Source organism: Sitophilus oryzae, unplaced genomic scaffold, assembly GCF_002938485.1.
Source record: "Sitophilus oryzae breed Bouriz unplaced genomic scaffold, Soryzae_2.0 scaffold_179_pilon_pilon, whole genome shotgun sequence".
Classification (NCBI taxonomy): Eukaryota; Metazoa; Arthropoda; class Insecta; order Coleoptera; family Curculionidae; genus Sitophilus; species Sitophilus oryzae.
This window is the reverse complement of record NW_022146501.1, coordinates 3,130,764-3,141,138: the sequence shown is the minus strand read 5'-3', so window position 1 is coordinate 3,141,138 and position 10,375 is coordinate 3,130,764. Positions and strand designations below refer to the sequence as shown.

General features: G+C 29.9%; 1 protein-coding gene across 1 annotated transcript; it reads right to left on the bottom strand.

Moving 5' to 3' along the window:
• Positions 1 to 7,887: 7,887 nt before the first annotated feature.
• Positions 7,888 to 10,203, bottom strand: LOC115882765 (ubiquitin domain-containing protein 2). Its single transcript, XM_030901009.1, has 6 exons — positions 9,999 to 10,203; positions 9,444 to 9,600; positions 9,264 to 9,383; positions 9,003 to 9,204; positions 8,011 to 8,198; positions 7,888 to 7,921 (listed from the first exon to the last, which is right to left on the bottom strand). Exons 1-5 carry the CDS (start codon positions 10,078 to 10,080, stop codon positions 8,034 to 8,036), a joined length of 726 nt encoding a protein of 241 aa, XP_030756869.1. The 5' UTR covers positions 10,081 to 10,203; the 3' UTR covers positions 7,888 to 7,921; positions 8,011 to 8,033.
• Positions 10,204 to 10,375: the final 172 nt, after the last annotated feature.

Here is a 10,375-nt window from a genome sequence, read left to right as displayed (position 1 = left end):
CTATAGTTTTGACATACCGTAAACAAACCAGCAATTCCCTCAATCTCTCACCAAAATATACGTGGAAATGATTACCGGTATTTGCAACTATTAAAAATATATTTTGGGTTAATATTCACCTGTATCACTTTTTTCAAAGAATTTTTACAAGAAATAATTATAATTTTCTTAAATTTTTAAAGATCTGTATAGAAGGAAAAATAATAGATAATTCTATAAATAAATATATAAAGTTGAAGTGCTGGTTTATTTATGATTTGTCCTATACCTATAATGTTTTTAATATGAATAAATCACACCATCACACTTGTGCATTCGTAGTACCGATTTATTAAAACTCTTTAATGTTCGAAAATAAATTATAACAGTCTGTTCTAACTCGAGTGTGATGTTAAAATAGATAATTATCAGTAATAGCAGTCTTTAATTATTATAGGATAACGGTATAAATAGTGAAATTACATTAATATTCCTAATTTAACACAGTTTGTATATCTTTCAAACGTTTACTTTTTTTAAATCAGTAATTTACGTAGGTATCGATTAGTGTACAGGGTGGTCGAAATTGGTCTGTTTTAACAGAGAAAACCTATTTCCTGACTAGATAGAGCAAAACCGACATAGATATCAAGGGCTCGATTTCGGGGCCATTTCGGGGTCTTTTTGAATTTTTTACTATTTTGAAATTTGCCCATAACTTTTTTATTTTGCGGAATAATAAAATTCTGTAAAAACGTTCTTAAGGCACTTTTTAAGCACAATCCAGTGGCGTAGCCTGTTTTTACTATACTTTCTCTTTTTGTCAGAAATAATAAAAAATATAATTTTTTAAATGGAAATCATAGTTGGCTATGAATTTAAAAAAATACTGGTGTTTAACCGTTTCCAACGATATAAAGTTATGTGTATTTATTTCTAAGAATGAGAAAAAAATTAGGTTTTTTATGTTTGTATCGAAGCGGGCATTGATTTTGTGTTGACCTAGTTACCTAATTATTTTTTATCACAATTTAATATTCTATATTATTATTTATCTGCATAATTAAAGACTTCTGAAAAGGTAAATCAACTATATTCTATATTAGTATTACCATTTACAATTAAAAAGCCAGGGTTATAACTGATCTATTAAATGAGAAATTTAGAAAGAACTGGATTGGAACAAGGAGCCCCATATCTTGGCCTGTGATTTAACTCCTTTCGACTTTTTTTATGGGGATAATTAAAAGACCTTATATATAAGGGAAGAGCCATTAGGACGAAAGAAGAATTGCAGAAGGCTACTAGGCAAGCTTTTGGGCTTATTACACCAGTTCGTCTAGTAAATTGTTGTAACTCTGTGCGCAAAATATGTTTATTGTGTATTCAACAAGGAGGTGCTCAAGTTTGAACATTTGATGATTTTTTAGAAAACTATATTCGTCACTCAAAAAATACGTTTTTATAGTTTTTTACTTTGTTTATTTTATCGATTTCAATTGTAATGACTAATACTTATATAGAATGTTAATTTACCTTTTCACAAGTTTTTAGCTATGCAGATAAATAATAATGTAGAATATCAAATTGTGATAAAAAATAATTAGGCAAATAGGTCAACACAAAATGAAGGCCCGCTTTGATATAAAGATAAAAAAACAAATATTTCTCTCATTCTTAGAAATAGATACCGATAACTTTATACCGTTGGGAAGGGTTAAACGCCAGTATTTTTTAAAATTCATAGCCAACTATGATTTCCATTTAAAAAAATGTATTTTTTATTTTTTCTGACAAAAAAAAGCAAGCATAGAAAAAAACTGACTACGCCACTGGATTGTGCTTAAAAATTTGCCTTGAGAACGTTTTTACAGAATTTTATTATTCCGCAAAATAAAAAAGTTATGGGCAATTTTCGATCCCATGACATCTATGTCGGTTTTACTCTATCTAGTCAGGAAATAGGGTTTCTCTGTTAAAACAGACCAATTTCGACCACCCTGTACATATGAAATGCACAAAAGAGTTTTTAGGCTCTACTAAACCGAATACCGTGAAAAAAAGGCGCCACAGTGACCTTTGAAACAGAAATCCATGATAATTTCTCAGGTCCTCTTAGACGCAAAAGATATTTTCATCCATCGTCAATTGACAGGCCACTACTGCGACGCCGTTTTTTATCATACGGTATATTTAGGCGTTGGAAAACCCCGCAATTTAACTTATAATATCAAAACTTATCTAATAATCAGTCACAAACTAAGCTAACATATAGAATAGAATCTAAAATCTTAAAAGATAATTGGGTCTTCTATTCTGTATGTTATAATAATTACAATTTATGTTGTTGGATAGTTAATATTTTAATTTATTTAATAATTTATGTATACTCAATAAAAACGTAATACTGATGGAAATGTTTTGGTATTTCTTTCAAAAATTCGTTGTGTTATCTTACAAAACAAGTAAAAATTTATTTTTGATATATTTGACATTATTTTTGTGCCAAAGTGTTATGTAATCCTTATATAAAGTAATTGAGACAGTAAATTCGTATTGTTGGTTCATTTTTTTTTCTATATATGAACAAGCGAATTTAATTTTGGAGAAATATCAAATAAATAAAGGAGACGAATGTTTCTAAAATCTAAATACTTATTTTTTAATTATAAAAAAACTGTGTATTGAAGTTTTATTTGGTTTTGAATTTTTATCAGTTGTCTGTGAATTTAATTTAATTCAAAATAAGATATAATTAAGATAGGTATAGTTCTTCACAAATCAGTAGTTCTGTTTCAAATTAAAACAGATTGGTTAAGTATTAGTAAAAACAAAAATTCATCAAAATCAATTGTCTAAAGTCTGTCAACAACATATAAAAAAAAATACAGAAATACAATCTACTTTCGAAATAAATCAACAGATAACTGTCACTGTCATATATGTATATTCTTTTTCTGATTATCTCCTTTATTTATTTATTAATTTTAGGTTTTTTATATGACGATGCAGTACAAAGGTGTTCCATATAAGAATTTACCAATCCATATCCATAAATAATGACAGTGTACTATTACACTTGTCTACTAACTTTTATATTTATATTATTATATTTCGTTATTTACAAGAACTAAGTACTTGACAGTAAGAAGAGTGGAATAAAATATTAAATATTAAACTACAGTTTAAAAAAAGCATACCACCAAATAAATGGGTTTTAGTCAAATATTTGAATCTTAAATGATTTAAGATACTTCTGACTGTACATTCTTATAAAGGACACCCCGTATACACACCGTTGAATATCGAATAACTTTTAAACTTTTGAAAAAAAGATTAAGGAAGGAGCATATCAAAAAACTTAGGTCGAGCGCGATGGGGACCTAAAATGGCCGACTTAAATTCCGGTTTATCAGTGCCGTTCTAATTTTATTCAAAACGTGTAAAAATATGATGTAGGGTAGACTCAATAATTTGTTGTTTCATTTGACGTTGTCAATAAATGTTGGTAGTTATTAAAATTGTTAAATATATAATTCTAACAAAAATAGAGAAGTTTAATAATTATTTAGGTAAGTCAAATTGACGTATCTAAATTTTTTGACATCTAACCTTTGACAAGTAGCAAATAAAAGTAAAAATGCAAGAAAAAATATATAGTTAAATAAGTTAATTTTAAGTGAATTTCATAAATGGTCGGTATACTACAAGAACGGTAAACTAATAGGATTGCTCATCCTCATAAGACGTACGTTCGCCTCTTCCCGCGCTGCAACTGACAGTTGTGACGTGATTGTAGTCCTTGTCATGATAGTGTGTATTATTAGTTGCCTATGGTAAACTTATAAAAATAACAGCTGAGAAATTTTGAGTTAATTATTTTGTCAATTTTAAATGGGAAAAAGGTGTTTCTAAAGTTTTTAGAGCTATAGAGTGTATAAATACGTTCATTTTGTGTTGTGGATGGTGACAAAGTGCTTACTAAGTGCCTACGATATTGTTTATTAATTATTTTAAAGCAAAATATGGAAGTGCTCTGAAAAGAACGCCTGCAAAAGGTGATGCTGGGAACTGCTGTTGTCAAAAATGCATTATCCGAGTATTTAATACGATTTATACAATTAATTTTCTATACTGCATACATATAAGGTGTTTAAATAAATAAACTAAATAATGAACGTTTGCATCCGGCAACCAATAATGCACGTGTGTGTATTATTGGTTGCCGGATAAGGACTAATAACAATGACAAGAACTACAATGATGTCACAAAGCGAGGAGTTTTCGCATGCACTTGGCAGACACTTTTGGCCAAGAACGGTAAACTAATAGGATTGCTCATCCTCATAAGACGTACGTTCGCCTCTTCCCGCGCTTCAGCTGACAGTTGTGACGTCATTGTAGTCCTTGTCAAAGCCTTGTCCTTGCCTTGTCATGATAGTGTGTATTATTAGTTGCCTATGGTAAACTTATGAGTAACAGCTGAGAAATCTTGAGTTAATTATTTTGTCAATTTTAAATGTGAAAAGGTGTCTTAAAGTTTTTAGAGCTATAGAGTGTCTAAATACGTTCATTTTGTGTTGTGGATTGTGACAAAGTGCTTACTAAGTGCCCACGATATTGTTTATTAATTATTTTAAAGCAAAATATGGAGGTATTCTAAAAAGAATGCTTGCAAAAGGTGATGCTGGGAACTGCTGTTTTTAAAAATGCATTATCCGAGTATTTAATACGATCTATACGGTTAATTTTCTATACTGCATACATATAAGGCGTTTAAATAAATAAACTAAATAATGAACGTTTTGATTTGCCGGATAGGGACTAATAACCATGACAAGGACTACAATGGCGTCACAAAGCGAGGAGTTTTCGCATGCACTTGCAGACACTTTTGGTTGAATGAGCAGTCCTATTAGGTTAACTGTTCTTGGGTATACTACACGTATGTATATTATATAGTCACTTACTAGTGACAAGTTATTCCATTATTCCCCTCGATTTTTGATCGAGATCTTCCGCACGCTACACAACCAACTATTCTACAGTTTTTTTCGATAAATCGCAATAGTGTCACTGTTATAATTTAAGTTCTGCCACAAAATTTCCTTCCAGATTTACTACCTCTAAACAATTATCAGTTGTAGAATAAATAATAAATCACCAAAAATAAGCTCAGTAAAGACTGACAAATCCACAAAATTTCAAATCAAATTCAAATGTACCAAGTGAATCGTCAAACAGAACTGTCAAGGATCCCCACCTACTACCATACACAAATACATGGATACTTCCTTAATCTTTATATGCAAAGTTTTAAATCGATTTTAACAAAATATTTTAACCAAAAATAGCCAAATTTTTGTAATTTCAAATAGTGTGCCTCCCTTTAACTCTATACTAATATAGTAATTTCTAAATTATTAATTATACAAGTTTAAATTTTTAAATAGCAACTGGTTAAGTAAAAATTTAAATTTGTACCTTTCTCGTAAACTCTTTAAAAACTTTTATTATTTAAATAGAGTATTTATATAACCTGACACCTGCGCATAAGTTTCACGTACTGTACTATATTAACATTTCTTCTAAAATACGACAGTCAATCTTATTTTATATACAATAATAGAATTATTTATTTATATATGTATAAACCTAAAGCTATCATCAGTTAACTCCAACCAAATATCGATAAATAATAATAATTAGATATAAAAATTTCAAGGCGTATCTATATACAACAATATTTGTGTGCCGCACGCAAATATATAAAAATACACAATCTTACAGTGAATCTAATATCGTCTAATCGACGCCAATGCGCTAAGAAATGCTTTAACAGTTCTTGAAATATTTCAAATCGTACGTTTTTTAAAGCTAAACGTTACTGGTTTGATTACAAAATCCATAAGCAATAAAGCCCGGATCCCATTAGCCAACAAGCTACGCCACGTGATGCCATGCTACCCCACGTCATGAAGATCTGTGCGTATGTTTTCCATTTAATTACATGTATTGCGTACACACTACGCAACACGCGACGCCATCCGACGCTATAACACGCTATGACGCGTGTGATGGTCGATTTGTCGGTCCCAGATCTCACCGACGTGTGTTACGGCGTGTTGTTCCCCGCTTGCCTCTCTAGCCCCGCAGCTATCTAATTTTGTAGTTGATGTAGGGATGCCCCAAAAATAAAATAAATCGATATTTTGAATCGACTCAACATCGGATATAACAAGATAGATCCAGAAACAATCGGCAACAAAAGATTGATCCCTATAAGATTGATTTAATAATATCGATATTCGATTCTGAATATATTGGTGTACTGGTATTATGATTATAATCTAATATCGGTATGGGTATCGATACTTTTTTAACTCTAATAAAAATTTCAGGCGTGTTAACACGTGTTATCTAATGGGTACGTCGCAACACGGGATAGTGTGGCATCGTGTGGCATCACGTCGGGTGTTGGCTAATGGGTTCCCGGCTTAATTTGTGCTGATATTTGATTGCATTTTATTTTTTTTTTAATTGTACATTTGAACTATTTCAAGACAAGTATTAAAAATTAATTGTACTTTTTATTTAGAACACAAAACCCATCATAGATTTCTTTTTCTGATGAGTAATATTAAAGAAAATAAATAATGCTTTGATTATAAATATTTACACAAAATTAAAGGAAATTTGCGATATTTTTTCAAATACATTGTGCGATTCTAGTGATCTATTAAATAACATAAATATACCAAGAACCACTATAAAAAGTCCCATAAATGTTTTATTACCATTAACGCAACGATGGGGAAAAAAACGGCGTCATAGTGGTCTTTGACACGACAATAAATAAGCCGACCCTATATGTCATCAAAATTTGTTATAAAAACATGTCAAAAATTCAGATTTAATTAAAAAAAAGGCGTTTCCAGATATGTTAATCGTTCACACGCAATTTATTTTTTTTAATCAAATATTAATCTTTGTTTACCTTATATCAATTCTTAATAAACGATTGTCATTGGCCACTGTGACGCTATTTTTTTCGATTATACAGTTTATAAAAACATAAAACAAAGCAATACTTTTTATATTAGTGATTATGTTACCTTTTTACTATCTTATATTTATTTTATTGATATCTGTGACGTAAAATTTCATATAGGACTTCCTATATCGTTAAATAATGTAACCGGTATCTATAGGGTGTCTCTAAATAAATTTGTAATATACTAAAGTTGGTGTTATGAAAACTATAAATTTCTGACAATATTAGTGTCAATGGGAGATTAAGATATTTTGAGAATTTTTCTAAATTTTAATTATTATACAGTATGTCCCCGGATTGTCTTAACAAGAGGAAAAACTTTTTTATTATTGACATTTTGAGCAAAAAAAAATCAAAACGCGCTATGGTAATATAATTGCGTTTTCATTCTTTGATAGATTGTTATTGAGAGAATTTTAATTAACGTCATATTTTTTGCTGTTTTAAAATGTTAAAGAAGCACAAAATTTATTTAGTTCAATGCTACAGAAAAAGTGATAAACGGAATTAACCGTTTTAGAACAAGCAATTTTTTTTATGCAGAATGCTTTTTTTTAAATGTCCAATAATAAAAAAGTTTTTCCTCTTATAAGATAATCCGGGGACATACTGTTATATAAAACAAATTATATCAACATAAGTTATTTTCAAAGAGACATCCTGTATAATACAAAAGCACCAATAAAGTGTCATGGTAGCGTTTATGGCAAAATAAATATTCCCAACATTATTAAATATCATTCAACATTATTAAATACCATTTATTTTGATATGGTCCTAGGGTTATTTTTTGGGTTTTAGTTCTTTCACATTGTGTTCACAACCTACATTTTGGTCAGTACCTTTTATTTTTAATCATTTTAACTTTGTTTACCTGTAATACTTAAACTGAAACAACAAAAAAAATCATTTTAAATTTCTTAATAAATTCAGTGAATAATTTTAATAGGTTGAATAAAAATAATTGTAAAACTTACCCTAATGTAAATTCTCTAACTCATCATAAGGCTTTTTTGTTTGGTATAGGAGAGTAATTCTCCATATTGACAATGACTTGAACTACATAGCCTAACGGTATCTTGGCTTCTTCAATGTGTAACTTGTCACCAAGAAGCTTTCCACCATAGAACCATCTTTGTCTAGACGATTCAATACCTTCTTGGCTCTAAAACAAATTAGAAATTTAAAATAAAAAACATATTAAACAACTTTTCAGATTTTTTCCCCGTACATTTCAGAGTACCCTCGTATTTATCCTGTATTATTTTTTAATAAACCCTGTATATTAACACAGTGGTTTCCCTATCTGATAGTATCATATAAACACACTTTTAACCATCATAGGTATTCCTAGAAAAAAAAGCAATAAACCATATAAATAACAAGTTCTGCCAATCAATCAATTCTTTATCGTCGTCAATCTAAAAGGTCACTGGACATCATTATGTATTATTGATTAGTGTGTCACATAAAAGCAGGTAGTTTGTATGCCATGTTAGTGTGTGTTTTAAATATTTAACGATCGCCAACGAAATTACCGACGCATTTCAATAATTTACCTCAAATACAATCAAAACAAAGGAGGTCCGGCCAAAGGTTTCTGTCACAGAACAATGATAATATAAAAATAGAATTAGATAAGAATTTAATTGTAATAATGTTAACTGAACATTATTTCTTTTTTCGAAAAATAAAAGGTTTTTGTCAAGGTTTGCATCTCCTAGATGCAGTTATCTCCTCCACAAGATGTTTTTAAATTTGAAAATAATTATTAAAAAATAAATAATTCAATAACAACAAAAACTTTTCAAATCAAAATTACTCTGACATATTTTTATACAAAGAAATAACCCATAATTGATTTATTTATGCTTATTTTCAATCCATTGTCAGGTGTTGAAGACAATAAATATTTAATCATAAAGCTGATAACCCAGAAAAGTGAAGCATTTAATGAAAAATAACTCACCTGCAATTTTTTCTTGCACATACTGATTGTATCACTAGAATAAACAGCCAATTTTACATCACTGCATGTATGGCTTAACCTTAATTTTAACACAGTTTCCGTGCCACTTTCCACAGGTTCACTACATTCTGCTGGAGAATCTCTGCCGTCCTCTTTAACAATATTTATCGGATAAGAAAGACAGTATATAGGGACTTGGTACCTATTTATTAAAATACTTTTAAGGTTAATTACACATTTATAGGGTTTACAGTGACATACCTTTCGCCTAATTGATCGTAACAGTCAGTGATATATCCGTTAGGTACAAAAACTCCAGCACCATCGACAATAGCTTGCGCCAGCTCAAAATCGTGTTGTTCTGCAGCCATGGCGGCAGCTCTATATTGAAAAAAATAGATTTCTTACTATGCATTTTAATACAGTAACACTAAAATGTACCTTAAGGCATCCCAAATTTCTTTTCTGCCCTCGAATGCAGGCGCCGTATCCCAAAATTCATCTCTTTTCGATCTAAGTTGACCTTCGGTAAGGGGTACATCTGATTTCCATCTAATTGTTTCATGGGCCAATCTGTATGGTTTATTATGTGGATTTCCTAAAGTAATGTTTTAGACAATAGGCGTAATATTGAAGTAATAAATATAATGTGATTAGTTAATACTTGTCATGTCAATTAGATATTAACAAGTATTATTAAAGCAATAAAACTTTAACCCCTTGTTTGTCGGTAAAATAGACTTTTTAGTTGGTATATAATTACCTACATATATTTTGGACAATTCGTTAAATACGTATAACAATTCAGTTTCAAACTAAACTTGAAAACAATATTTTATAATATGAAGCACATCAGTATTCCTATAAATCAGTACGCTGATAAAATGAAAATAAATTTCTCTAATGTATTAATTGTAAATATTTTTAGAATAAGTATTAAAAAGCAACATAATTAATTAAATTTGACTAATTAGTTCAAGACTTGTTTTTACTAACCTGACACTGGTCTTGTTACGGATTCGCTACTATTCTCCACAGCCCCACTGTGACTCCTTGATATTCCTATGCAGCCGCCCATAGTTTTTTCAAGAATATTTCCCACATTTCACGAGATATCAAGATCGAACAATCGACAAAAAACGATAGAGTTCCCATTGTACTTCCATAACTTTAAAAAACTTTGGACCAAATGAAATGTTGACATTTGATAATGTCAATCTGTCAAAGTTCTATCAAAAGATGGCTATAGATTAATAAATAAAATAGGCGTAATCAACTTTTCTCTTTTTTTGTTTTATGGCCTAAGTTGTCAGGACTATACGGCCAGAGCGTTAGCAACTTCAATCTAATTAACCATGGTCAATATCAAGTTT